General features: G+C 63.3%; 4 protein-coding genes, 1 long non-coding RNA gene and 2 other non-coding genes across 8 annotated transcripts; 3 read left to right on the forward strand and 4 right to left on the reverse strand.

Moving 5' to 3' along the window:
- Positions 1-274: 274 nt before the first annotated feature.
- On the reverse strand, positions 275-1,942 carry LOC133211476 (ubiquilin-1-like). Its single transcript, XM_061351874.1, has one exon. It carries the CDS (start codon positions 1,922-1,924, stop codon positions 275-277), a length of 1,650 nt encoding a protein of 549 aa, XP_061207858.1. The 5' UTR covers positions 1,925-1,942.
- A 7,623-nt stretch (positions 1,943-9,565) lies between these two features.
- LOC133211474 (olfactory receptor 52B2-like) lies at positions 9,566-11,932 on the reverse strand. The gene is made up of 2 exons (XM_061351871.1): positions 11,877-11,932; positions 9,566-10,687 (listed from the first exon to the last, which is right to left on the reverse strand). The coding sequence occupies exon 2, from the start codon at positions 10,660-10,662 to the stop codon at positions 9,688-9,690; it is 975 nt and encodes a 324-aa protein (XP_061207855.1). The 5' UTR covers positions 10,663-10,687; positions 11,877-11,932; the 3' UTR covers positions 9,566-9,687.
- A 1,217-nt stretch (positions 11,933-13,149) lies between these two features.
- RPS11 (ribosomal protein S11) lies at positions 13,150-16,157 on the forward strand. Its single transcript, XM_061351883.1, has 5 exons — positions 13,150-13,239; positions 13,528-13,659; positions 13,986-14,061; positions 14,964-15,093; positions 15,998-16,157. Exons 1-5 carry the CDS (start codon positions 13,225-13,227, stop codon positions 16,119-16,121), a joined length of 477 nt encoding a protein of 158 aa, XP_061207867.1. The 5' UTR covers positions 13,150-13,224; the 3' UTR covers positions 16,122-16,157.
- Positions 14,149-14,241, forward strand: LOC133211490 (small nucleolar RNA SNORD35). The gene has a single exon (XR_009725209.1). It is a non-coding gene; the product is annotated as a small nucleolar RNA SNORD35 (small nucleolar RNA).
- On the forward strand, positions 15,250-15,338 carry LOC133211491 (small nucleolar RNA SNORD35). The gene has a single exon (XR_009725210.1). It is a non-coding gene; the product is annotated as a small nucleolar RNA SNORD35 (small nucleolar RNA).
- A 1,162-nt stretch (positions 16,158-17,319) lies between the features above and the next one.
- FHIP1B (FHF complex subunit HOOK interacting protein 1B) lies at positions 17,320-24,351 on the reverse strand. 2 transcript variants are annotated; one of them, XM_061351884.1, is made up of 11 exons: positions 24,203-24,351; positions 23,006-23,611; positions 22,139-22,297; positions 21,943-22,029; positions 21,692-21,859; positions 21,414-21,493; positions 21,085-21,254; positions 19,913-20,827; positions 19,487-19,665; positions 19,242-19,410; positions 17,320-17,607 (listed from the first exon to the last, which is right to left on the reverse strand). In XM_061351884.1, the coding sequence occupies exons 1-11, from the start codon at positions 24,338-24,340 to the stop codon at positions 17,327-17,329; spliced, it is 2,952 nt and encodes a 983-aa protein (XP_061207868.1). In that variant the 5' UTR covers positions 24,341-24,351; the 3' UTR covers positions 17,320-17,326. The 2 variants fall into 2 exon arrangements, with proteins under 2 accessions (XP_061207868.1, XP_061207869.1); XM_061351885.1 differs by lacking the exon at positions 17,320-17,607 and having other exon boundaries at positions 19,282-19,410; positions 19,487-19,510; positions 19,611-19,665.
- On the reverse strand, positions 24,348-25,905 carry LOC133211485 (uncharacterized). Its single transcript, XR_009725208.1, has 3 exons — positions 25,773-25,905; positions 25,466-25,508; positions 24,348-24,397 (listed from the first exon to the last, which is right to left on the reverse strand). It is a non-coding gene; the product is annotated as an uncharacterized LOC133211485 (long non-coding RNA).
- Positions 25,906-26,372: the final 467 nt, after the last annotated feature.

A 26,372-nucleotide genomic window follows, 5' to 3' on the forward strand; every position in this document is an offset into this window, starting at 1 on the left:
GGGGTTGGAGCTGGAGGAGCTTTAAGGTCCCTTCAACCCAAACCCCTCTGTGATCCTACTGAATCACAGAATCAACTGGGCTGGAAAAGGCCTTCAGATGACCAAGTCTAACCTTACCCCAGTCCCCACTAAACCATGTCAAATGCAGGAAACCCCTGCAGCTAAGGGGAGATGAGGTCACGGACAGAACACTGCAGCACACAACTTCACATGCACCCTGCTGCCTTTAGTGCGTGCTGAGGTGGGACGCAGCCCCCCACAGAGGACGAGCTGCTCATGGTGTCTTGTTTGCCTGCCGGGCCTTGGCCAGTATCTCAGCTGCTGCCTGGAGCTCTCCATCCGCGTCCAGCAGCGCCCGCAGGTTTGCACCCCGGTCCTGGAAGCCCATGGCTCTGAGCTGCTCCATCTGCTGCTCAAACAATCCCTGCAGCTCCTCCGCGTCCACCTCCACCTTGTCCTCCTCTCCCTCCTCACCCAGCTCCATGCTGCTGCTGTCCTCGGGCTCGGCGCACTGCCATGACTTGTCCGTGCTCTGCAGCCCCCAGTCCAGCCGCGCATCCTCCACGCTGAGCAGGAAGCCCGGAGCCTCCACGGAGAGGGCCTGGAGGCCGAGCTGGACCTGCAGCAGCGCCTGCAGCGCCCGGGGGTTCCGCAGCACGGCCGAGATCTCCGCCTGCTGCAGCTCCGGAGGCAGCTCCTGCTGCTCCAGCGGCGGGGAGCTCCCATCGCTGGGGGCGTGCGGGTCCAGCACCGCCTGCGCGGGGCTGCCGGGCTCTGCCAGCGCGCAGCCCAGGTTGCACATGAGCCGCGGGGTGCCGGCCAGCTGCCGGACCATGCTCTGCACCGCGCCGCTGTTGGGCACCGCCAAGCTCCTGTCAGCGCTGCGGCCGGGGAGCTCTGCGGTGCCGCCGGCGCTGCCGGGCTCCAGAGCCCAGGGGTTGGGCAGCGGGCTCCGGTTCTCGGTGTGCGCCGGCAGCTGCGCTCCGCTCGCCGATGGGCGGCTCTCCGGGGAAGCAAAGGGGTTGGGGACCATGTGCTCCTCCATGGCGTCCAGCATGGGCTCCTCGACCTCCCGGTAATGCTGCTCCAGGGCGCTGTACCCGCCAGGGATGCTCTCCAGGTTGTTCATGGCCAGGTCATTGTTCCTTATCATCTCCTGCATGGCGGCGGGGCTGCTGGCGGCCTCCAGCATCTCCCTGATGGTGTGCGGGTCGCTGAGGATGTGGCCAATCTCGGGGTTCTCCTCCGCCAGCTGCTGCAGCTGCGGGTTGGACACGATGAGGTCCCTGACGAGGTCGGCACTGACCATGGGGCTCTGCAGCACCTTGGTGAGGAGGCTGAGCATGGACACATCCTGCTCCTCAATGCTGCTCACCAGCTCCAGCACTTCAGTGGAGTCCAGGCCCAGGAGATGGACGCCTGTCACCCCGAGGAGGAACCCCATCAGAAACGCGTTGTTCCTGATGGTGTCCAGCTCCAGGCCCAAAGCGAGGATCCTGGACAAGAGATCCTCCATGGTCTGTGCCACGACCTCCCGGCTGGAGGCCAGCATCTCAGACAAGTCGCGATGGATCAAGCCTGGGTCCTGCAGGTCTTCCATGCTTCCCAGGCCGGAACGGCTGTGGGTGGGAGGCCGCACCAGGGTGGTCGCTCTCCCTTGCTCTGCCAGGCTGACTGCTGCTCTGTTCTGGGACCTGATGACCACATGGATGCTGACCCCATTACGAACTCCGTGCTGGCTCAGCGTGTCCTGATCCTGGAGGATCTTCCCAGCAAAGACCAGGACCAGCAGCTCGGGGGGTGTTTGGAACCGCTTGGACACCGCTTCCTTGAGCTCCCGGATGGTGCAGTCCGGCGCCACCTCAAACTGCTCCTTCTGCTTGAGGGTCTTCACGACCACGCTGATGATGCCCGAGGGCTCCATGGTGACCGGGGGCCGGCTCGTCTCGGGAGCGGGGCCGAGCTCTGCTGCGCTGGGAGGTGCCGGCCACGGGGGGCAGCGGTGGAGCGGGGCCGGGAGCGCGCACCCTGCCCGATGGTGCCCAGTGCCCGGGCCCTGCCCCACTGCTCCCGCCCCACTGCGGCCCCGGCCCAGGGCAGCGCCGCTGAACCCCTGTGACGTCACAGAGGGAGGGCACGGAGCGGGGCCAGGGGAGGGCACGGGGATGCTCAGGGGCTGGGGCAGCTCCTGCATGGAGCCAGGCTGAGAACATTGGGGCTGTTGAGCCTGGGGAAGAGAAGCTGCGTGGAGACCTCAGAGCAGCTTCCAGTGTCTGAAGGGGGCCATAGGGATGCTGGGGATGGACTCTTCATCAGGGACTGCAGTGATAGGACAAGGGGTGATGGGTTCAGACTGAAACAGGGGAAGCTCAGGCTGGAGATAAGGCAGAAGCTCTTCCCTGTGAGGGTGCTGAGGCGCTGGCACAGGGTGCGCAGAGAAGCTGTGGCTGCCCCATCCCTGGCAGTGCTCAAGGCCAGGTTGGACACAGGGGCTTGGAGCAAGCTGCTCCAGTGGAAGGGGTCCCTGCCTGTGGCAGGGTTGGAACTGGAGGAGCTTTAAGGTCCCTTCAACCCAAACCCTTCCCTGATGCTCTCCAGCCAAGGAGGCAGTTCTAAAGCCAGGGAGCTGCTCTGCTCCCAGGGGGATGTGGCAGTGGCCAGGTCTGGCACCAACCTGCCCAGGTCAATGTGCCCTGGTCAATGAATCACCAGCTGAGCCGTTAACACCTGCAGGGCCGTGCGTAATGGGCAGCAGCCGGCGGATCGGGGGGGTTTATGTCTCTGCCGTGGTTAAACGTTACCTGAACACCCAGAGGAGATGGAGCCAGAGCGTGCCCGCCCTTGAGGCACCTTCCCACCCCCTGCGCTGGGCTCAGGGCAGCTCTGGGCTCCAGGGACCCTTCCCGAGGAGGAGGGGACTTGGCTCAGTTTGCCTCGGCTCATCCTGAGCGTGAGAAACGAATGGGATCCCAGAGGTGCTGCAGGGGGAGCGGTGTCAGAGGAGCCGCAGTGAGGAGCCCCCTGAGCTCACAGGGGGCTGGGGCAGGCTCCTCATGGTTACCAGCACTAGGAGGAGTCAACCCGTCCCCCTTGGCCTGGCCCTACAGGCCCTTGCCCAAGCCCCTCTCCAGGTTCCCTGCAGCCCCTTTAGGCACTGGAGCTGCTCTCAGGTCTCCCCTTCAGGAGCCTTCTCTTCTCCAGGCTGGACAAGCTGCATGGGTCTTGTCTCACCCTCCAGCACCTCCCAGGACCAAAAGCTTCTTTCCACGGCCTTTCCCAGCACAGCCGACACTGTGACCACTGCAGAGCACCTGACGGATGCTTTGCCTTCATTACAGCAAAAGAGGACCGAGAACCAAGGCCAGCTGAGCTCAGTGGGATCAGAGCACTGCTGTTTCCCATAGGCTCCCTGTGGCCCAGCTGGGACCTCCCATTGGCCCCTGGGCCGAGCATCATCCAAAGTGCTCCCTCCAAATGCTCCTTCCCTTGGTTCTCTGAGCATCTGTGGAGCCCCCTCCACCGGAGCCCTCATCCCTGGCCCAGCCCCTTCGAGGAGCAGGACTTGGCCTCCGCCTCTGTCCGATTCTCTTTGCACCATCCACAAACCTCAGCAGCATCGATTTTATCCTGGTTTCTGCAGCACTGGCAACAACCAGAGATCCATCAGCACCCACAGCCCACCAACCCCTGCTGAATCCCACAGGAACGTATGGAGATGGGAGCAATCACTGAGAGAAGGGTTTATCCTGGTGTCTGCAGCACTGGCAACAACCAGAGATCCATCAGCACCCACAGCCCACCAACCCCTGCTGAATCCCACAGGAATGCATGGAGATGGGAGCAATCACTGAGAGAAGGGTTTATCCTGGTTTCTGCAGCACTGGCAACAACCAGAGATCCACCAGCACCCACAGCCCACCAACCCCTGCTGAATCCCACAGGAATGCATGGGGAAGTAGCGCTCAGATGGGAGCAATCACTGAGAGAAGGGTCTGCAGCTCCCAAACTCCATCAGCGTCTGATTTACTCATCATTCATTGATGGCTTTGCTACAATGAGGTAGGTTTAACAGCATCTGAAGGTGAGGAAACGCTCAGGGTTGTGCTCTGGCCCTAGGAAACTTCATCACCCACGTGTGGAGCTCAGCAGGAGATGAAATGAGATGATGCTGCAGCAGCTGAGCACCACAAACAGGTCCTGATTGCCGTTGATCCCATCCCTGCCCTTTCCACTCTTTGTTGATCAAGTCTCATTCACTTCTCCACTGTTTCACTTGGAGCTGATGCCAAAAGGAGCTGATGCCAAAAGGAGCTGATGCCAAAAGGAGCTGATGCCAAATGGAGCTGATGCCAAATGGAGCCTCCTTGAATTTCTCTGCAGACCCATTTTAAATGTAAGCACAAGTCAGGGACTTGTTCCTGTTTGTTTCTGCCCTGGTCCTGCTGAGCCTGGCTCCCGGAATCATGGAATCCCAGAGTGGTTCAGGTCCAAGCCCCTGCTGTGGAGCCAAGAGGGGAGGAAGGAGCCAGGAGGCAACGGGGGCTCTGCTGGACCCGACAGTTTGTGGCCTCGGCCACAGTGACCATGGGGTCAGGATCCAGAGCAGAGGAAACAGGGACTGGTCTCCTCCAGTGGCATCACCGTAAGTGATGGGAAGGGGAACACATCGGGGCAGAGCGATGGGGACAAGGAAGGACAAGTACTGCGGCTGCCAATGGGCCTCAGCACCCAGCACTAAGAGGAGGTGATGGGTCTGGCCCCAGAGTGCCAGAAGCACCTGCCCTGGCTGAAGAGCCCTTCCAGTGAGAATCATCAGGGGCACCTCAGGACCAGCCTCAGTTATCACCTGCACCACGTGCATGTGCAGAGCACCTCAGGACCAGCCTCAGTTATCACCTGCACCACGTGCACGTGCAGAGCACCTCAGGACCAGCCTCAGTTATCACCTGCACCACGTGCATGTACAGAGCACCTCAGGACCAGCCTCAGTTATCACCTGCACCACGTGCATGTACAGAGCACTCAGGAGCAGCCTCAGTTATCACCTGCACCACGTGCATGTGCAGAGCACCTAGGAGCAGCCTCAGTTATCACCTGCACCACGTGCATGTACAGAGCACCTCAGGAGCAGCCTCAGTTATCACCTGCACCACGTGCATGTACAGAGCACCTCAGGACCAGCCTCAGTTATCACCTGCACCACGTGCACGTGCGGAGCACCTCAGGAGCAGCCTCAGTTATCACCTGCACCACGTGCACGTACAGAGCACCTCAGGACCAGCCTCAGTTATCACCTGCACCACGTGCATGTACAGAGCACCTAGGAGCAGCCTCAGTTATCACCTGCACCACGTGCATGTACAGAGCACCTCAGGAGCAGCCTCAGTTATCACCTGCACCACGTGCACGTACAGAGCACCTCAGGAGCAGCCTCAGTTATCACCTGCACCACGTGCATGTACAGAGCACCTCAGGAGCAGCCTCAGTTATCACCTGCACCACGTGCATGTACAGAGCACCTCAGGACCAGCCTCAGTTATCACCTGCACCACGTGCATGTACAGAGCACCTCAGGACCAGCCTCAGTTATCACCTGCACCACGTGCATGTACAGAGCACCTCAGGAGCAGCCTCAGTTATCACCTGCACCACGTGCATGTACAGAGCACCTCAGGACCAGCCTCAGTTATCACCTGCACCACGTGCACGTACAGAGCACCTCAGGAGCAGCCTCAGTTATCACCTGCACCACGTGCACGTACAGAGCACCTCAGGAGCAGCCTCAGTTATCACCTGCACCACGTGCACGTGCAGAGCACCTCAGGACCAGCCTCAGTTATCACCTGCACCACGTGCATGTACAGAGCACCTCAGGACCAGCCTCAGTTATCACCTGCACCACGTGCACGTGCAGAGCACCTCAGGACCAGCCTCAGTTATCACCTGCACCACGTGCACGTGCAGAGCACCTCAGGACCAGCCTCAGTTATCACCTGCACCACGTGCACGTGCAGAGCACCTCAGGACCAGCCTCAGTTATCACCTGCACCACGTGCATGTACAGAGCACCTCAGGAGCAGCCTCAGTTATCACCTGCACCACGTGCACGTACAGAGCACCTCAGGACCAGCCTCAGTTATCACCTGCACCACGTGCATGTACAGAGCACCTCAGGAGCAGCCTCAGTTATCACCTGCACCACGTGCATGTACAGAGCACCTCAGGAGCAGCCTCAGTTATCACCTGCACCACGTGCATGTACAGAGCACCTCAGGAGCAGCCTCAGTTATCACCTGCACCACGTGCATGTACAGAGCACCTCAGGAGCAGCCTCAGTTATCACCTGCACCACGTGCATGTACAGAGCACCTCAGGACCAGCCTCAGTTATCACCTGCACCACGTGCATGTACAGAGCACCTCAGGAGCAGCCTCAGTTATCACCTGCACCACGTGCATGTACAGAGCACCTCAGGACCAGCCTCAGTCATCACCTGCACCACGTGCACGTGCGGAGCAGCTCAGGACCAGCCTCAGTTATCACCTGCACCACGTGCATGTACAGAGCACCTCAGGACCAGCCTCAGTTATCACCTGCACCACGTGCACGTGCAGAGCACCTCAGGACCAGCCTCAGTTATCACCTGCACCACGTGCATGTACAGAGCACCTCAGCACCAGCCTCAGTTATCACCTGCACCACGTGCATGTACAGAGCACCTCAGGACCAGCCTCAGTTATCACCTGCACCACGTGCATGTACAGAGCACCTCAGGAGCAGCCTCAGTTATCACCTGCACCACGTGCATGTACAGAGCACCTCAGGAGCAGCCTCAGTTATCACCTGCACCACGTGCATGTACAGAGCACCTCAGGACCAGCCTCAGTTATCACCTGCACCACGTGCATGTACAGAGCACCTCAGGAGCAGCCTCAGTTATCACCTGCACCACGTGCATGTACAGAGCACCTCAGGAGCAGCCTCAGTTATCACCTGCACCACGTGCACGTGCGGAGCACCTCAGCACCAGCCTCAGTTATCACCTGCACCACGTGCACGTGCGGAGCTGGAGGCCAGACAGGCACCTGGAGCTCTCTGTGCTGCTGCACCACCATGGAAGCCAATGGTCCCACTGAGAAAACAGCTCCGTACCCGGGAACTTCCACTCTCCACGTGGGCTTCAAGGTGCCTGCGGGTGCAGTCACTGCTGGAGAAGCTGCTGCTGCTCTCTGGAGCTCTTCAGAGCTCTTCATTACCGGCACTGTGCAAAACAAGGCTCTTAGTTCTAAGCAGAACCTCTGCCTTCATCTCCCTTCCCTCCGACGCCTCCTCCAGGGCACCACAGCGATCCTGAGCATCAGAGGCTCTCTCCTGCGGCTCCCACCGGCAGTGACGGCGCCTCGGAGCTCTCTGCAGCCCTCATGGCTCAGGCTCTTCCTGCAGCACATCAAGACCTTGTCTTTGTGTCTCTCCTCCAGGCTCTGCTCAAACCCCAGCCCAGAGGCCAGGAGCCGGCACAGGCACAGCTCAGCCATGAGCAGGTCCAACCCCTCCAACACCACCACTGGTGTTAGACTGCTCCTCCCCAACCGTCTGAGGCTAAAACACATCCTGGGTTAGAACCAGCCCCAGAAAGGGCACTCGGGCCCAGAGCCACCAGCTCATCACATCACAGAATCAGACTGGGTTGGGTTGGAAGGGACCTTAAAGCTCCTCCAGCCCCAACCCCTGCCACGGGCAGGGACCCCTTCCACTGGAGCAGCTTGCTCCAACCCCTGTGTCCAACCTGGCCTTGAGCACTGCCAGGGATGGGGCAGCCACAGCTTCTCCCTTCAACCCATTCCAGTGTCCCACCACCTTTATGGAGCAGCATGGCCATCAGCACTGTGCTGTCAGGACGAGACCAGCAGGTCCCATCAAGCACACGCTGCCCAAGTCAGTGCCATGCAGAGCATGAGACAGAACAAGCTCTGTGCTCTGGCAATGGGAGGTGGGCAGGTGGGAGGGTGCTGCAGACCAGAAGACCAGCAGGTCCCATCAAGCACATGCTGCCCAAGTCAATGCCATGGGGAGCACGAGACAGAACAAGCTCTGTGCTCTGGCGATGGGAGGTGGGCAGGTGGGAGGGTGCTGCAGACCAGGAGACCAGCAGGTCCCATCAAGCACATGCTGCCCAAGTCAATGCCATGCGGAGCACAAGACAGAACAACCTCTGCTCTGGCGATGGGAGGTGGGCAGGTGGGAGGGTGCTGCAGACCAGAAGACCAGCAGGTCCCATCAAGCACATGCTGCCCAAGTCAATGCCATGGGGAGCATGAGGCAGAACAAGCTCTGCTCTGGCGATGGGAGGTGGGCAGGTGGGAGGGTGCTGCAGACCAGAAGACCAGCAGGTCCCATCAAGCACATGCTGCCCAAGTCAATGCCATGCAGAGCACGAGACAGAACAACCTCTGCTCTGGCGATGGGAGGTGGGCAGGTGGGAGGGTGCTGCGGCTCTTTCATGGTCTTGAGGAGCTCTGGTCCAGCCCAGCCTGCAGGAACCTGAAGCCTCCTGACAGGTCCATGGCTGCTGCTGTCAGTGTCTCCATTGTCCTCCATGTCCTAAGCATGCACCAAACCCCACCATGAGGGGGTGCAGAGCTCACCCCCCTTCCACCTGGAACCCTGGCAATGTCCCCTGAGGTCTCCAGAGCTGCCTCTGCTCCCAGAGGTCCTCCTGAGCATGGAGCAAGGTGCATGGGGCCCTCCAGCAGTGCTCAGTGCACCGAGGCGAGAGCCCTGCTGCCCTGCTCACTCGTGAGGTCCATCAAAGCAGAGGCTTTGGTCTGCATGGAGAGCACTGCTGGGGAGAGACGTGAGGAAAAGCTGCTCCTCGCTGCTCACATTGACGATGATGTTAAACTCAGACCCTATGGAGATGCCCAGAGCTGTCCCTGCTGCTCCTCCTGCCGTACCTCAGTGCTCCCTCTCCATGTCTGCGGCAGGTTGTCACTGACCGCAGAGGGGAGGTTACTGATGCTGCTGGTACATCCATCAAGGAGAGAACAAGGAACTGAGCTCAGGGAAGCTGTTTTGGTGCTGGAGCAACAAAGCGGAGGGTGATGGCACACCCCATACCAGACACATGGGCAGAGACGGATCTTGAGGAGGAGCAGAGCTCAACACTGAGCACAGCGCTGCCGCAATCCCCTGTGGTGCAGACCTTGTCCCTTTGCTCACACTCGAGAGGCTTGAGCTGAGCTCTGGACACTGTGGTTTGGGGGATCCGTTCCACAGGACAAGAAACCCGTTCCTGACCTGCCGGGGCTCTTGAGCACGTACACACCAGCAGCGGAACCTGCACCCATGCAGACAGAAGGACAGAGCATCCCCTGTGCCACGGCTCTGGTTCATGAGCCAGGCTCCCATGAGGTGTTCCCCATCCAGGCACTGAGGTGACAGGCGAAGGAAGAGGCAGGAAGCTGCAGGACAGCAAAGCCCAGCAGCAGCAGTGGTGGGAGCTCAGCAGATCCAAGAGCCTCGGTGCACCCGGCTGGACCCTGCCCGGTCTCTGCTGCATGGACCCATCAGAGGAAGCATCTCCAGGGGAACCCAGGAGCAGCGAAGGGGCCGATGAGCCAAGCCCACGTTCCCAAGCTCCTACCACCCTCAGCTCCTCTTGAGCATCCTCTGCTCCTCCAGCAGCGCTCAGCACCTCCTCCCCCAGCCAGGACAGGGGCAGCTCCCCGCGGGGCAGAAGAGGCGGGCGACGCGCTCCCGGATCTGCCGCGTCCTCACCCCGTACACGATGGGGTTGAGCATGGGCGGGACCACGACGTAGAGGTTGGCCAGGAGGATGTGGACGTGGCTGGGGATGTGGTGGCCGAAGCGGTGCGTGAGGAAGGAGAAGAAGGCGGGCACGTAGAACATGAGGATGACGCAGAGGTGGGAGCCGCAGGTGCTCAGGGCCTTGACGCGCGCCTCGGGGGACGGGAGGCGGAACACGGCCCTGAGGATGAGCACGTAGGACACGGCAATGAGCACCACGTCCAGCCCCGAGGAGAGCAGGGCCGTGGTCAGCCCGTACCAGACGTTGGGCCTGATGTCGGCGCAGGCGAGGCGCGCGATGCCCATGTGCTCGCAGTACGTGTGGGGCATGACGTTGTGCCCACAGTAGGGCAGCCGCTTGAGGAGGAAGATGGGGGGGAACATGATGCAGAAGGCGCGGATCACCGCGGTCACGGCCATCTTCCCGATGAGCGAGGGCGTGAGGGTGGCCGCGTAGCGCAGCGGGTGGCACACGGCCACGTAGCGGTCGAAGGCCATGGCCAGCAGCACCGAGGACTCCACGATGAAGCTGAAGTGGGTGAAGAACATCTGCGTGACGCAGGCGTCGAAGGAGATCTCCCGCGCGCTGAACCAGAAGATCGCCAGCATTTTGGGCACGGTGGCGGTGGAGAGCATGAGGTCGGCAACGGCCAGCATGGCCAGGAACAGGTACATGGGCTCATGCAGGCTCCTGTCCGTGGCGATGACGCAGAGCAGGACCCCGTTGCTGACCAGCGCCGTGATGTACATGAGGCAGAAGGGGACGGAGATCCAGACGTGGCACTCCTCCATGCCTGGGATGCCCGTCAGCACAAAGGTGATTGGGTCAAAGCTGCTCTCGTTGAGCTCGTACATGGCGCTGCCGGGCTCAGGGCCAGCTCTGTGCAAGAGAAGGGACAGCTGAGGCCTGGAGAGCCTGGTCTCAGCCCATTACACAGACATAGTCTTCAATGTCCATTCACCTTCCATCCTGAGCCATTCCTGAAGGCCAGAGGACTGATTCACTGCTGCACAAAGAAATCCACTCGTTTGATCCTATCAATCCTACAAACTGTCTGTAAGGAAAGGATCTTCCCTGTGCCTCCATTTGCCCCACAAACCAGGCCAGGTGCTCCCCATCTCCCCATCTCCCCTGCCATAAAAGGCTTCTCAAAGTGAAAGGAGTCAAAGAGGGGAGACTGAGCTGAGCTCTTAGGCAGCTCTTCCCTGTGAGGGTGCTGAGGCGCTGGCACAGGGTGCCCAGAGAAGCTGTGGCTGCCCCATCCCTGGCAGTGCTCAAGGCCAGGTTGGACACAGGGGCTTGGAGCAAGCTGCTCCAGTGGAAGGGGTCCCTGCCCGTGGCAGGGGTTGGGAATGGAGGAGCTTTAAGCTCCCTTCACCCCAGTGCATTCCATGCCTCCATGGACAGCGGTGCCTCTGTTCAGGTCAGTGACCAGGTCACCTCCGAGGGCTCCTTGTAGGAACCTTCAGGGTAGGAATGGAAGCTGCGCCGGGGCCAGCACTGAGAAGGGTCTGGAACGTGGCTCCCATTGCACCCCCACCTCTGAAGGCTGTGCCCACCCCAGAGCCCTCTGGGCTTGGATGACCTCAACGTTCTTTCCCCCCTCATTATCCCATGCTCCCATGATCCTACACTGGACACGTTACTCCCCATGTTCCCACCTGTATAAACACGTCCACCTCATTGCAGACAACACAAAGTGCTTTTTGTTCCTCTCCCCGTCCACAGGGATCACAGAAGCACAAACTCCGAGAGGGAAAGGAGAATGCAGGGCTGCAATTCCTTCCCATGCCCACACTTCCTGATTGACCTGGAGCAACTCTCCCCCCGGGAGATGCCTGCCTTTCCATAGGATCCCAGCCTGCTTTGGGTTGAAGGGACCTTAAAGCCCATCCAGCTGCAGCCTCTGCCATGGGCAGGGACACCTTGCACTAGAGCAGATCAACGAGGCCTTCACCTGCACTTCCCGGGATATGGAAACATCCCCCCACAAGCTCCTCTATTCCCTTTCACTCGTCCCAAAGGAGGAGGCATCGCCCCAGATGGGGTTGGATGGAAAAGAACTCACCGAGGAGCAGCCCAAGGAGGAAGGAGGAACCTGAGCCCCAGCTGCTGCGGGCACAACTCTCCCACTCTCGAATCCCAGTGGGACATCAGCCCTGTGCCTTGTGGTGTTTTAAATGCTCCATGCATTAACCATTAACAGCATTAACACCTCCCGCCCGGCCGCAGCATTCCTGCTCCTGGCATTTGCATTCCAAGATGCTTTGCTCCATCCCCACTGAGGCAGCAGTCCCTGAGCACAGGCAGGGCTCAAAGGGCCACGCTCCAGCCTGGAGAAGAGAAGGCTCCTGAAGGGGAGACCTGAGAGCAGCTCCAGTGCCTAAAGGGGCTGCAGGGAACCTGGAGAGGGGCTTGGGACAAGGGCCTGTAGGGCCAGGCCAAGGGGAATGGCTTGAACCTGCCCGAGGGGAGACTGAGCTGAGCTCTTAGGCAGAAGCTCTTCCCTGTGAGGGTGCTGAGGCGCTGGCACAGGGTGCCCAGAGAAGCTGTGGCTGCCCCATCCCTGGCAGTGCTCAAGGCCAGGTTGGACACAGGGGCTTGGAGCAAGCTGCTCCAGTGGAAGGGGTCCCTGACTGTGCTTGGGGTTGGAACTGAAGGAGCTTTAAGCTCCCTTCATCCCAACCCATTCCATGATTCTCTGATCTCTGATGTTCAGGATGTCTTTTATCCCCATGTATGAGATGATCTGAACACACTTTGCCTGCACCCAACATGGGGAACATCCATCAGTGCAGCAGCAGCAGAGTCTGAATACACAAGACCGTGAACAAATGCTTTATTTTCCATCCTAGCACCAAATGAAACGATGCAAGCGCAGGCTCCGTGAGGTGGAGCAGGCGGTACCGTGACACCCCCCCGATGAGGGACCGGGACAGGCTGCAGAGGTGGGAGCCTCCTGGAGCTCAGCCCTCAGGCCAAAGGCAAGGTCCTGCCCCTGGGTCGTGGCAATCCCAGCACAGACCCGGGCTGGGGTCGGGGCTGGGGTCTCACCGGCATCCAGGGCAGGAAGGACCTTCCCTGGGGCGGGCCGGTGCTGCTGTCCTGGGGGGGGGACGGAAACCGGGACCTGTTCCTGGGATCAGACCGGTTAAAGGGAGAGGTGAGGAGCGTCCGGAGGGGCTGGAACGACCTGACCCGACCCTGCCAGGAACGGGGCATCCCCGGCGGGCTCTGGAAGGGGAGACCCCGCCTGCCCCCATGGCTGCCGGAGGCTCCTTCCCCCAAAGCCCGGCTCTCAGCGCTGCGCCGGAAGCGACGTCACCGCCTGCGCCCGTCACCGCCACTTCCGGCGCCTTCCCCGATAAAAGACCCCGCGGGAAGGCCTAGGCCTCCTTTTCGCCGCGCGGTCCAAGATGGCGGACACGCAGGTGAGGGAGTGGCGGTGCCGCCGGCCGGGGACTGAGCGGGGCCTCCCCCAGGGCCCGCTCCGGGACACAGCGGGGCCCCCGCTCGGCCTCGGCACGGGGCGGTTGCGGCTCGGAGACGGGCGGCGGGAGTTGTCTGAGCGCCGCGGTGGGGCGGGGGTGGTGACTCCGTGGGGATGGGGCCCGGATCCTCTGGGGTCAGGGTGAGGATCCCGGTGCCGTTCCCGGCGTTGGGGTCAGGATCCCGGTGCCGTTCCCGGTGCCCGCCGTGACCGTTCCCGTTCCCCGCAGACGGAGCGCGCGTACCAGAAGCAGCCCACCATCTTCCAGAACAAGAAGCGGGTGCTGCTGGGCGAGGGCGGCAAGGAGAAGCTGCCCCGGTACTACAAGAACATCGGCCTCGGCTTCAAGACCCCCAAGGAGGTGACGTGGGGCAGGGCGGGTCCCACCACCCCCGGACCCCATCCCCAGGGGCACCGCCGGGCCCGGCTGCCCCAGGCCTGGAGTGCTCCATGGGGGGGGGTGTAGCACGAGGGCAGCTCCCAGCACTGAGCCTGGTTCAGCCTCATCCCATTGCCTCATTCCACGGACCCAGACCCCTCTGGAGCCTCCTCCCCTCCTGCAGCTCAAGGCTCCCACCCAACTTGGTGTCACCTTCACGTTGACCATGGGTGCCCTCGCCCCCCGGCACTGAGCACACATGGTCCCGGAGGTGTATCTCCTCCATCTGCTGCCTCCTCTCTCTGCAGGCCATTGAAGGCACCTACATTGACAAGAAGTGCCCCTTCACGGGCAACGTGTCCATCCGTGGCCGCATCCTCTCGGGTGAGTGCTGGTTCCTGGAGGAGCAGCACCCATGGGTGCTCACGCTCTGTTCTGGAGCTCCTGGCAGCCCCAGTGAGGTCCTCGGGCTGCAAGTGATGTCTTTCTCTCACGATGGTCTTCCAAGCCCCCTGGTGAAGGGGCTCTGCTGACAGTGCCATGTGGCTTTGCTGATGCCCAGCCCGAGGACCCAGCCATGGTGCTGCTGCCCTGCCTGGGCAGATGTTGGGAACAGGCAGTGCGGGTGTGAGGAAGCACGTCAGGCTCTGCTTAGAGGGGCTTAGGGAGAAACGATGTGGGTTAGAATCAAATGTGAAGTTTGGAGCCTGGGGGCGAGGAGCAGGAGAGCCCTGTCCATTGTGGCAAAGATCTTCAGAGCCCCCAAGGGATCTGCCAGAGCTTGTGCTGGAGGTGAGGGAGGAGAAACTGGTGGGTGCTGAGAGCCTTGGGTTATCCTCATCCTGCTGATTCATAGAGCTCCTGCGAGGGCTGGAGCAGCTCTGCTCTGGAGCTGGGCTGGGGCAGCCTGGAGAAGAGAAGGCTCCTGAAGGGGAGAGCTGAGAGCAGCTCCAGTGCCTAAAGGGGCTGCAGGGAACCTGGAGAGGGGCTTGGGACAAGGGCCAGGCCAAGGGGAATGGCTTGAACCTGCCCGAGGGGAGACTGAGCTGAGCTCTTAGGCAGAAGCTCTTCCCTGTGAGGGTGCTGAGGCGCTGGCACAGGGTGCCCAGAGAAGCTGTGGCTGCCCCATCCCTGGCAGTGCTCAAGGCCAGGTTGGACACAGGGGCTTGGAGCAAGCTGCTCCATGGAAGGGGTCCCTGCCGGTGGCAGGGGTTGGAGGAGCTTTAAGGTCCCTTCAACCCATCCCACTCCATGAGTGTGTAACCGCTGTGTCCCTCTTGTCCCAGGGGTGGTGACCAAGATGAAGATGCAGCGCACCATCGTGATCCGCAGGGATTACCTGCACTACATCCGCAAGTACAACCGCTTCGAGAAGCGCCACAAGAACATGTCCGTGCACCTCTCGCCCTGCTTCAGGTACCTGCTGCCCCAGGGGGGTTGGGGGGCACCAGACTGTCCCTACACTGCTGACCACTGCCTGGCACCAGCGCTGAGCCCACCCCTGGTGTGGAACCCCAGTGAGTGCCCACCTCCACGTGGCTCCATGGCCACGTCTGACCCAGAACCTGCCTCTGGTGGTGATGTCCAACCTCACGATGGTCTTCAGAGCCCCCCAGCACGGGCCTGCTGACAACGCCAGTGGCAACTGCTGAACCAGAGGCAGGTTCTGATCAGGCCACAGATAACAAGGGGGTGACTTTAACCTGCCCAAGGAGGCGTTAGTGGGGAGTCAGGAAGTTCTTCAGCGCGAGGGTGGTGGGACTGGCACAGGGTGCCCAGAGAAGCTGTGGCTGCCCCATCCCTGGCAGTGCTCAAGGCCAGGTTGGACACAGGGGCTTGGAGCAAGCTGCTCCAGTGGAAGGGGTCCCTGCCCTGGCAGTGGTCGGAACTGGAGGAGCTTTAACGTCCCTTCAACCCAAACCATTCCATGATGATCCTGTGGTCCTCACTGAAGGGTGCGGACAGGCTCAGAGCTGGTGGCTTTTGTCCACTGCTCAAGTCCTGAGCCCGTTATGCAGAGTTGGGCTTCCAGAACGGCCTGACCTGGTGTTACAGCCCCCCTTGTCCACCTACAGAAGGGGTTTGAGCATTCTCCAGGCACCCCTGTGTGACCAGGAGGGACTCTCCCCATCACTGAGGGCTTCCCTTCCATGCTCGAGCCTCAGCCCAGTGGGGAGCGATGGCCTCCATGGGGGGAATGGCTCCAAAACCAGACCAGCTCACTTCAGACCTTCATCTGAGGTGGCTTCTGGTGCACGTCACTGGGGGCACTGGGCAGTGGGAGCCGGGAGCAGACTGTGCAGGGGGAATGTGTGTGCAGGGACGTGCAGATCGGGGACATCGTGACGGTGGGCGAGTGCCGGCCCCTGAGCAAGACCGTGCGCTTCAACGTGCTCAAGGTCACCAAAGCTGCGGGCACCAAGAAGCAGTTCCAGAAGTTCTGAGGCAGCGGCTGCAGAAATAAACGGGATGGAAAGGTCCCTGTGTGTGCTGGTGCCGGGGGGAGCAGCATGGGGGGAGCAGGGGAGCCCTCAGAGAGCCATGGAGTGGGGCTGGAGGAGAGCTCCAGGTTGGACACAGGGGCTTGGAGCAAGCTGCTCCAGGGGAAGGGGTCCCTGCCCGGGGCAGGGGTTGGAGCTGGATGGGCTTCAAGGTCCTTCCCAATCCAAATGACATTGATTCCAAGTGCTGCGGATGGCTGCAGAGGCTTCATTGCAGCAGCTGATAGGTCCTTACATTCCCATCACCCAGACGGGATCCCAGCAAACCCACTCCTGGTTTTCCAGGTTGGGGCACCAGGAGGCTCATGTCCTCCTTGGGGAGGCGGAACTGGGCCTTGATGCAGTGGAGCAGACCGGAGCAGAGATGTTCCCACTGGGAAGGTTGGGAAAAGGTGCTGTGGCCATAAGAGCAATGGGGAGACCTCTTGGAGGCCGCTCTCTGCTGTCCCTCATAAGGGTGTGAGGGACACAAGGTGTCACCAGAAGGGCTGGGGGGTGTCCACAGAAGGTGTCACCATGAAGGCTTCTGGGTCCATGTGTGAAACCAGCCCCGTGGAGAACCAGGGCTTGGATCCACATGGACAAGGGATCCTCATGCACTGCCTCTGGCTTCCAGTCACCATCCTGCCCTCGGGCAGCTCCTGCCATCCCAACCCCGTGTGCTCCACCACATCAAAGGGTGCCATGTGGAGCATCCAAGCAGCTCTGATGGGATCGAGACCCAGGGTCCTGCCCCGTCCCTCACCTCCTGCTGCTGCTCCCAACCCTGTCCCTGGTGGGGGGAGCCCAGCACATGGTGTGGGGGAACATCATGAACATCCTCATCCTCCTCGGAGGGCGTTTCTGCACCCAGGCAGTCCCTCTGCACCTCGGTACCACCCTGCCCTGCATCACACCCCCCCCCCACACCTATGTGATACCCCCCTGTGCACCCCACTGTGTGTGCCCCATCTGCACCCCCATTGCTGTGTCCCCCAGTGCAGGCAGCAGCAGACGCAGCCTCAACAACCAACCAGCCCCTTTATTGCAGCTGGGGCTGATCCCCAGAGCCCCCCCATGCACCCGCCCCACACCCCCCCCAAGCACTTGGTGGGCGCCGGGGCTGCAGCCACCCCTGGAGGGGGCCAGGGTCCTGCCCGGCGCAGGGGTCAGAGGGGGGGCTCGCTCTCGGGGGGCTGGCACAGGAAGGGCGAGGTGACGGCGTGAGCCTGCGCGATGGCCGCCAGCTCCTTGAGGAACTCGCTGAAGATGACGGCGCTGTAGACCCCGTTCCGCACGCGCAGCGCCGGGCTCTGCCGCTCTCCCCACGGCCACGGGCCCCCCGCGCCCCCCCCGGCCCGCGGCCCCGGTGCCGGGCCCAGGCGCAGCCGCGTGGGGCTGGAGCTGGGCCGCAGGAGCAGCTCCCCCAGCGACGGCCGCCGGCTGCGGGCTGGGGCCGACAGTCAGGGGGAGGCACGGGCACCCCCACAGCGTGGGAGGCAGCGCCCCGAGCACCCAGACCCCCCCGGCACCCCCTGACCCACGGCAGGGACCCACCCAGGGCCCAGCCCCTCTACAACACCATGGCCCCGGCTCATATCCCCCATCCCATGTTTCACATCCCCATCCCATGTCTCCATCCCATATCCCTTTCCCATGGCCCCATCTCATATCCCCCCATCCCATCTCTCACATCCCCATCCCATGTCTCCATCCCACATCCCTTTCCCATGGCCCCATCTCATATCCCCCCATCCCATCTCTCACATCCCCATCCCATGTCTCCATCCCTATCCCTTTCCCATGGCCCCCTCTCATATCCCCCCATCCCATCTCTCACATCCCTATCCCATGTCTCCATCCCTATCCCATGTCCCCACCTCATATATCCCCATCCCACATTCCCCTATACCGTGTCTCCCACCCAACATCCCCATCCCATGTTCCCACCCCATGTCCCATCAGTGCCCCCATCCTATATCCCCATCCTGTGTCCCCTCAGGGTCCCCATACCATGTCCCCCTCTCATATCCCCATCCATATCCCTTTCCCATGTCCCCCTCTCATATCCCCATCCATATCCCTTTCCCATGTCCCCCTCTCATATCCCCATCCATATCCCTTTCCCATGTCCCCATCTCATATCCCCAGCCATATCCCTTTCCCATGTCCCATCAGTGTCCCCATCCCATATCCCCATCCTGTATCCCCATCCTGTGTCCCTTCAGGGTCCCCATCCTGTATCCCCATCCCATATCCCATCAGTGTCCCCATCCTGTACCCCCACCCCATGTCCCATCAGTGTCCCCATCCCCTGTCCCCATCCCATGTCCCATCAGTGTCCCCATCCCATATCCCCATCCCGTATCCCCATCCCGTGTCCCATCAGTGTCCCCATCCTGTATCCCCATCCCATGTCTCCCATCCCCATCCCGTGTCCCATCAGTGTCCCCATCCTGTATCCCCATCCCATGTCTCCCATCCCCATCCCGTGTCCCATCAGTGTCCCCATCCTGTATCCCCACCCTGTATCCCCATCCCATGTCCCCTCAGTGTCCCCATCCTGTATCCCCATCCCATGTCCCCTCAGTGTCCCCATCCTGTATCCCCATCCCATGTCCCCTCAGTGTCCCCATGACCCCATCCCTGTCTCATGCCCCATCCCGACCCCCACCCCATGTCCCGTCAGGGTCCCCATCCCGTATCCCCATCCCATGTCCCATCAGTGTCCCCATCCTGTATCCCCATCCCATGTCCCCTCAGTCTCCCCATCCCGTATCCCCATCCCGTGTCTCCCATCCCCATCCCGTGTCCCCTCAGTGCCCCCATCCTGTATCCCCATCCCGTGTCTCCCATGCCCATCCCGTGTCCCCTCAGTGCCCCATCCTGTACCCCCCCTGTATCCCCACCCATGTCCCTCAGGCCCCATCCCGTATCCCCATCCCATGTCCCTCAGTGCCCTGTCCCCTCAGTGTCCCCATCCCGTATCCCCATCCCGTGTCTCCCATCCCCATCCCGTGTCCCCTCAGTGTCCCCATCCCGTATCCCCATCCCGTGTCTCCCATGCCCATCCCGTGTCCTCACCCGGGGTCTCGCTGCGCCGCGGGGGAGTCCCCGAGCCCGAGCCGGAGCCGGAGCCCTCGGTGCCCTCGAGCCTCCCGATCAGGTATTTCTTGGCCTTGAAGAGCAGCACCGGGAAATCCTCCTGCGTGGCCGCGAACGCCTCGATCTTGTTCTTCACAGAGCCCAGGACCTGCGGCGGGAGCAGGGGGTGCGGGAGGGGCTGGGACCCGCACCTGGGCCCCCCGCAGGGCCCCCTGCGCCGGTACCTGCAGCAGGGACTTGACGCTGGGCTGGAAAACCATGTTGGTGTTGAGCAGGAAGGAGCGGAGCAGGGGCTGGGGGTAGCAGGCGAGCTGGGCCACGAGCCCCGTGAGCAGCACGTTCACGTACAGCGAGTTGTGGGGCATGTTCTCCAGCTTGGCCAGCAGCGCCGACACGAAGGGACCTGCGCCGGCAGCGGCGGCTCAGCCGGCACCGGCACCGGAGCCACCGGCACCACCGCGAGGCAGTGGGACCCCCCATGTGAATGGCTGGCTGGGGTCAGCTCCACACACCCACATCCCACCTATGCAGGGCCGCTGTGACCCCTGGGTACAACCCCATATCCCAGGGCTGATCTGGGGCAGCCTCGTATCCCCATCCCACCAGTGAGGGGCTGGTTATGGGGCAGCCCCACCGCCCCACGGCCTCACCTGTGAAGGGCTGGTTGGGGGGCGGCCCCACAGCTCGCGGGGGGGAAGCCACTGCTTGGGCCAGCGGGTCCGGTGGCCGCGGGGGGGGGCTGGTGAAGCTGGTGAAGGTCTCCTCCTCCTCCTCATCCTCCTCCTCCTCATGCGGCACCTTGGGGGGATCCTGGGGCTCGGTGTCCCCCTCGTCCCCATCGCTGCCATTCTTCATCCTGGCCTCGAGCCGCTGCAGCTCCTCGGTGAAGGCCTCGATGGTGCCGCCGTTGGGCTCCGCGGGCGCGTTGGCCAAGAGCTCGTCCAGCACCGAGTCCACGGCGGGCAGCGGCTCCCGCGCCCGGGGCCTCCCATCGCCCCAGGCCTCCTCCTCCTCCTCCTCCTCCTCCTCCTCGTCCTCCCGCTGCCGCCGCCGAACTTTCTTCAGCACCACATCAGCCTCGGGCCGGCCCGGAGCCGCCGGCGCGTGCGTCCCGTTCAGCACCGGCCCTGCCTCCCGGCGCTCGGGGCTGGGCCCGCCCGTGCCGGTGTCACCGGCGCCACCAGCGGGGGGGCCCTCCGGCAAACCCCGTTTCTTTGTCCGTGGGGACGGGGGCCGTGGGGCAGCGGTGTCCGTGGGGAGCCCGTCCCCATCGCCCCGCGGCTCCTCGCCATCGTAGGGCGCTGACCACACGCGGCAGGCCCAGGCGCAGCGGTCGATGCTGTGCCGCGCGTCCCGCAGGTACTCCAGGTAATTCCCGTCCAGCTCCGAGACCTCGTCCCACCTCCCAGCGCGGTGCCCAGGGCTGCCCGAGGCCGTGCCGGGAGAGCACGGGGCAGCGCCGCTGCCGTCGCTCGCCGCGTTGTGCTGCCGCATGAAGAAGGAGAGGCGGGACGGGGTGGACGGCTTCGGCGCCGCTGCTGCGTCCGTGCTGGGGCTGCCAGGACCTGCGGGGAGGGCAGCGGGGGCTCAGGGCTGGGACTGGGGCTGAGCGGGCAGCCCAAGGAACTGGGCTCGGCATGGGAATAGAGCTTGACCCAGCAGCCCGAGGGACACGGGGACAGCACCAAGGCAGCTCAGGGCTGGGATATGGATATGGCTCGACCCGGCAGCCCGAGGGACACGGGGCTAGGCCATGGGGTGACCAGGGCACAGAGGGATGGGCTATGGGTGACCAGGGGACACAGGGACACTGGCTCCGTACCCCTGCTCCAGGCAGCCGGTTCCTGGTCGCGGTGGGGCAAGGGCGGGCTCTGGGGCTGGCAGCACTGGGGGATGAGGGACAGGAACTTGGCGGCCGTCCTGCCGTAGATGTCCAGGTCTCTGACGGCCCGCTTCTGGCTCAGCATGAGGTGGCTGCAGGGCAGCAGGTACCTGGGGGGGGGACACGTCAGGGGACGCGTGTGTGGGGGGGACACACATGGGGGGCACACGTGTTGGGGGGAACACACATGGGGGGCACACGTGTTGGGGGGAACACACATGGGGGGGACACGTGTTGGGGGCACGCCTGTGGTGGCAGGCCAGGGGTACCTGAGCACCAGCTGCAGCATCACGTCCTCACAGTTGAGGCTGAGCAGGGTCCGGAAGAGGCTCAGGGACACCATGCAGAGCTGGGGACAGCGCCACATCAGGGGACGCAGTGGGGCAGCCCATGGGGCAGCGCCATGGGGCAGCCCCGCAGCGGGGCAGGGCCATGGCTGGACAGTCCATTGGGGTGTCCACGGGGCAGCCCTGCAGTGGGGCAGCAGCTCAGGGCGCTGTTCTGGGGGCAGTGTGTGGGGCAGCCCCGGGGCAGCCTCGGCACTCACCCGGGCGTTGCTGTTGATGCGGGCGATGAGCGTGTCCAGGATGGTGCTGCCGTCGTGGCGGTGCAGCAGGAGGAAGCGCAGGAAGGTGCGGAGCAGCGCCGGGGCGCTGGCGCTGCGCAGGAACAGCTCCAGGTACGCGGTGCTGGCCACCGCCTCCTCCACCGATGTCTGCGCACACGGCATCGTGGGGCTGGGGCCGGGCCCGCACCCAGGGGCAGGGTCCATGGGGCTGTGGGGCAGGTGGGACTCACCTTGTGCAGTGCCGGGCCCATGACGGGCACCAGGAACCCGTTGTGGATGTACTCCACCAGCTGCTTCTGCACCAGGGGGTGGGCGACCTGTGGGGCACAAAACCCGGGCCATGGCCATGGCCAGACCCACAGCAGAGCCGCAAGCCCCACGGAGGTCTCCAGCCCCACAGCCCTCCCCGGACCCCCCATGCAGTACCTGGAGCACGGCATTGCAGAACTCAAGGCTGTTGATGAAGAGCACAAGCGGGGCCACCCCCAGCCAGTCGCGGCGCCGCAGCCGGTGCCATTCATCACCCGGTACCTCCAGGCGCCGCGGCAGTGATGAGTACAGAGCGCTCAGCCCTGCGGCCAGCACCTGTGGGGACATGGGCATGGAGACCTGCATCCAACACCCCATCCCAACACCGCAACCCAACGTCTCCATCCAGCCTCCACCCCTCCGAGCTCTCCATCTGCATCCCGACACCTCCAATCCTCCATCTCATCTCCATGCTCTCCATCTCCATCCCGACACCTCCAATCCTCCATCTCATCTCCAAGCTCTCCATCTGCATCCTCTCCATCTGCATCCCGACACCTCCAATCCTCCATCTCATCTCCATGCTCTCCATCTCCATCCCGACACCTCCAATCCTCCATCTCATCTCCATGCTCTCCATCTCCATCCTCTCCATCTCCATCCTGACACCTCCAATCCTCCATCTCATCTCCATGCTCTCCATCTCCATCCTGACACCTCCAATCCTCCATCTCATCTCCATGCTCTCCATCTCCATCCTCTCCATCTCCATCCTGACACCTCAAATCCTCCATCTCATCTCCAAGCTCTCCACCTCCATCCGGACACCTGAAGTCCTCCATCTCATCTCCAAGTTCTCCATTTCCATCCCCTCCATCGGCATCCCCTCCACCTCCATCTCCTATGTCCCCCTTATCCTATCTCCAGTCTCTCCATCCCTACTCTCCATTCCTCTGCCTCCATCCCCTCCACGTCCACCTTGTCCATCCCAACCCCCTCCACCTCCATCCCTTCCACCCCCATCTCCCAGCTCTCCACCCGTACCGGGCAGAAGTAGGAGTTGTCGGTGATGGACTTGGCCACGGCGTGGTTGTTGGCCGACATGGCCATGATGAGCAGCAGCGCGTCCCTGGCCTGCTGCCCCAGGACGCCCTCGTGGTGGATGAAGGGGACGAGGAGCGAGAAGATGATGATGTTGGCGGGGCCCTGCTCCGGGGGGCTGTGGAAGAAGAGCTCCAGGATGGCGGGCTCCTTGGCCACGCACACGCAGAGCTGGTTGAGCAGGAGGACGAGGCCGTGCTGCAGCGCGGGGGACGAGGGCTGCGCGCACAGGCGCAGGAGGCGCAGGAGCGGGGCGCGCACGGCTCCGTGCCGCAGCACCGCCTGCCGCGCCTGCGCCAGCAGCACCTCGTAGAGCCGCAGCTGCTCCAGGCGCTGCTCCTCGGGGAAGCCGCCGCGCGCGTGCCAGCTCAGCAGCCGCGCCAGCACCTGCTCCTGCGCCACGAAGGCCAGGATGGGTCCCGGCTGCGCCGCGCCCGCCCGCGGCCGCTCCTCCGCCAGCAGCTGCAGCATCTGCAGCGAGTGGTTCCGCACCGCTGCCACGTCATCCGGGCCCGGGGGGCAGCCGCCGCGCTCCAGCACCCGCAGCACCTGCGGGACAGGGCGCGTCGAGTGCCGGGGTCCGTGTCCCCGGTGGTGGTGGGACACAACGGGACACATGGCAGTGGGGTTGGATGCCAGGGTCCCCAGCCCCATAATGGTCCATGTCTCCTTGCGGTGGTGAACGGGATATGACGTATGGTGGTGGCACTGAGTGCCGTGGTCCCCATCCCCATGCCATCCCCCCATGGTTACGACATGGCACAATGTACGGCAGCAGCATTGAACGCAAGGGTCCATGTCCCAGTATGTTGGTGGTGGGACACGACATGACACATAGCGGTGCTGGGGTCCCCATTCCCATGCCATGTCACCACGGTGGTCCATGTCCCCATGTGGTGGTGGGACATGACATATGCTGGCAGCGCTGCGTGCTGGGGTTCCTATCCCCATGCCATGTCCCTGTGGTGCTCCATGTCCCCATGCAGTAGAGGAGAACCCTGACAGGACATGACATGTGGTGGCATCACTGGGTGCCAGGGTCCATGTCCTCATGTGGTGGGACATGACAAGATGCCCGTGGCCACACTGAGTCCCATGTCCCCATGTCCCTGTGCGTGTTCCCATGTCCCCGCGGCTCACCTGGGACCAGTGGTTCTTGAAGACCATGAGGCAGGTTTCAGGGTCGGCAGTGACAGGGCTGGTGGCGCCGGTGCTGCGGGGGGGCCTCTGCCCTCCCGCCCGCGGGGTCAGCTTGGACAACCAGCTCATCCGCTCCATGGCCAACGCGCTCACCACGGGGACACTCACCCCATGCTGGTGGCACACAGGGCTGCACTGCGGGGACAGCGGTGGCTGAGACCACAGGGACAGGGCAACCCCACAGGGCCTCCAGCTCCATCCCTCCACCTCCATCTCTATCCCTCCAACCCCATCCCAACATCTCCATCCCTCCATCTCCATTCGTCCATCTCCATCCCTCCACCTCCATCTCTATCACTCCAACCCCATCCCAACATCTCCATCCCCTCCATCTCCATCCCCTCCATCTCCATCCCCTCCACCTCCATCTCTATCACTCCAACCCCATCCCAACATCTCCATCCCCTCCATCTCCATCCCTCCACCTCCATCTCCATCCCTCCAACCCCATCCCAACGTCTCCATCCCCTCCACCTCCATCCCTCCATCTCTATCACTCCAAACCCATCCCCTCCATCTCCATCCCTCCATCCCTGACCCCGGCACCGCTCGGCAGCACAGGGAGCACCGGGACCCAGCAGCCGGTGCCCTGGTGGTGGCACCAGGCCGGGCCCGGCGGTGATGGGAAGGAGCAGCCAGGTGACCGCACAGTGCCACAGCACCGGGCACAGCACGAGGAAGGGGGTGGGCAGGTGCCAGTGGCGTTCCCAGCCCTGCACTTTGGACTGGGAGCGGCCCAGCCCCGGCATGGGGGAAGCTCCCAGCACCCAACCAGGATAACGGGAGAACCGGGACAGCCACCCCGGCTCATCCTACGCCACCCCATCACCTCCACCCTACCTGGCTCTATCCTATCAGCTCCATCCCAACCACCTCAACCCCATCGGCTCCATCCCAACACGTGTCCCTGCTGTGGGACATGGCTCTGGCCTCCTCCATGGTGCCGGGTGATTCCCGGTGCCCACTGGCACACAGACACCGGGACGAGCCCCGGCACAGCCGGGTGTTACCGGCCCTATCCCAGCCCCATTCGGGCAGCTCTGTGCACATCCCCCGGAACAGCCGGAGCCCCGTCCCCGGAGCAGGGTCCCGGTAGCCCGGGAAAGGCCGTGTCGGTCCCCGCGTGTGCCCGGGGCCGGAACAGGGCACGCTCCGGTGCCCCAATACGAGCGGGGGCCGGTACCGGATCCCGCTGCCGCCTACCTGGGGTCAAGGTCACGGCAGCTCCGTCCCGTCAGCGCCGACCCTGAGGGGATGGAGGAGGCGTCGGGCGGACGCTGGGCCCGGCACCGAACCCCGGTACCGGCCGCGGCCCGGTTCGACTCCGGCGGCGCGGCGCGGCCCAGGCCCGGCCCCGCTCCCGGCCCCACCGCGGGTACCCCCGGCCCGGGTTCCCCGCGGGGCCGCTCCCAGCCGGGTCCCCGCCCGCTCCCCGCCCGCTGGCCCCGGCCCCGGCCCGGCCCCAGCCCCAGCCCCGGCCCGGCCCTGCTCCCCCGGCCCCGCCGCTCACCGGCTGCCCCCCCCGCGGGCCGCGCACGATCGCCGCCATCTTCCCGCCGCCGCCCGGCGCGCCGGACGCGCAGGACACGCCCACCGCCGGCATAGGCCACGCCCCGTGTCAGAGTGACCACGCCCGCTGTCAGGTAGACCCCGCCCATTGCCGCTTTAACCACGCCTTCCGATGCTGAGGTCCCGCCCCATCCGTGCCGTGGGCGGGGTCAGGCGGGGCGTTGCTGAGTGCTCATTGGCTGCTCTGAGAACGGGGTGGGGCCAGCCGAGGGAGGCGGGGCCTGACCGCCGTGGGGTGTGGTGGGTCTGGGAAAGGGGAAGGGGATGGGAACGGGGAACACCCGGAGCCCCCGGAACGGAGCCTCCCTGCACCATGAACCCCGCACCAGGTACTCCCTGCACCGGGCATCCCCTGCACGGGGAACCCCCCACAATGGGAGCCCCCCTGCACTGGATACCCCCTACACCAGGTACCGCCTGCACACAGCACCCCACTACAACGGGAGCCCCCATTCAAAGGGCACCCCCATAGTGGGCACCCCCATAACAAGCACCCCCCTACACTGGGTACCCCTGCACCGGGACCCCCTCAACAGGAATC

The sequence above is a fragment of the Neopsephotus bourkii genome, unplaced genomic scaffold, assembly GCF_033783945.1.
Source record: "Neopsephotus bourkii isolate Nb327-2 ecotype Australia unplaced genomic scaffold, CSIRO-AGI_Nbou_v1 NB_614, whole genome shotgun sequence".
Lineage (NCBI taxonomy): Eukaryota > Metazoa > Chordata > Aves > Psittaciformes > Psittacidae > Neopsephotus > Neopsephotus bourkii.

Excerpts from the sequence above, each read along its gene's own strand:
- LOC133211476 (XM_061351874.1), bottom strand. The coding sequence starts at position 1,924 with ATGGAGCCCTCGGGCATCATCAGCGTGGTCGTGAAGACCCTCAAGCAG.
- LOC133211474 (XM_061351871.1), bottom strand. The coding sequence starts at position 10,662 with ATGTACGAGCTCAACGAGAGCAGCTTTGACCCAATCACCTTTGTGCTG.
- RPS11 (XM_061351883.1), top strand. Across the intron at positions 13,660-13,985 it reads GCTTCAAGACCCCCAAGGAG|GCCATTGAAGGCACCTACAT; the intron begins GTGACGTGGGGC and ends CTCTCTCTGCAG. Across the intron at positions 15,094-15,997 it reads CACCTCTCGCCCTGCTTCAG|GGACGTGCAGATCGGGGACA; the intron begins GTACCTGCTGCC and ends ATGTGTGTGCAG.
- FHIP1B (XM_061351884.1), bottom strand. The coding sequence starts at position 24,340 with ATGGAGCGGATGAGCTGGTTGTCCAAGCTGACCCCGCGGGCGGGAGGG. Across the intron at positions 22,298-23,005 it reads ACAACTCCTACTTCTGCCCG|GTGCTGGCCGCAGGGCTGAG; the intron begins GTACGGGTGGAG and ends ATGTCCCCACAG. Across the intron at positions 19,666-19,912 it reads CCCCAACCAGCCCTTCACAG|GTCCCTTCGTGTCGGCGCTG; the intron begins GTGAGGCCGTGG and ends CTGCCGGCGCAG.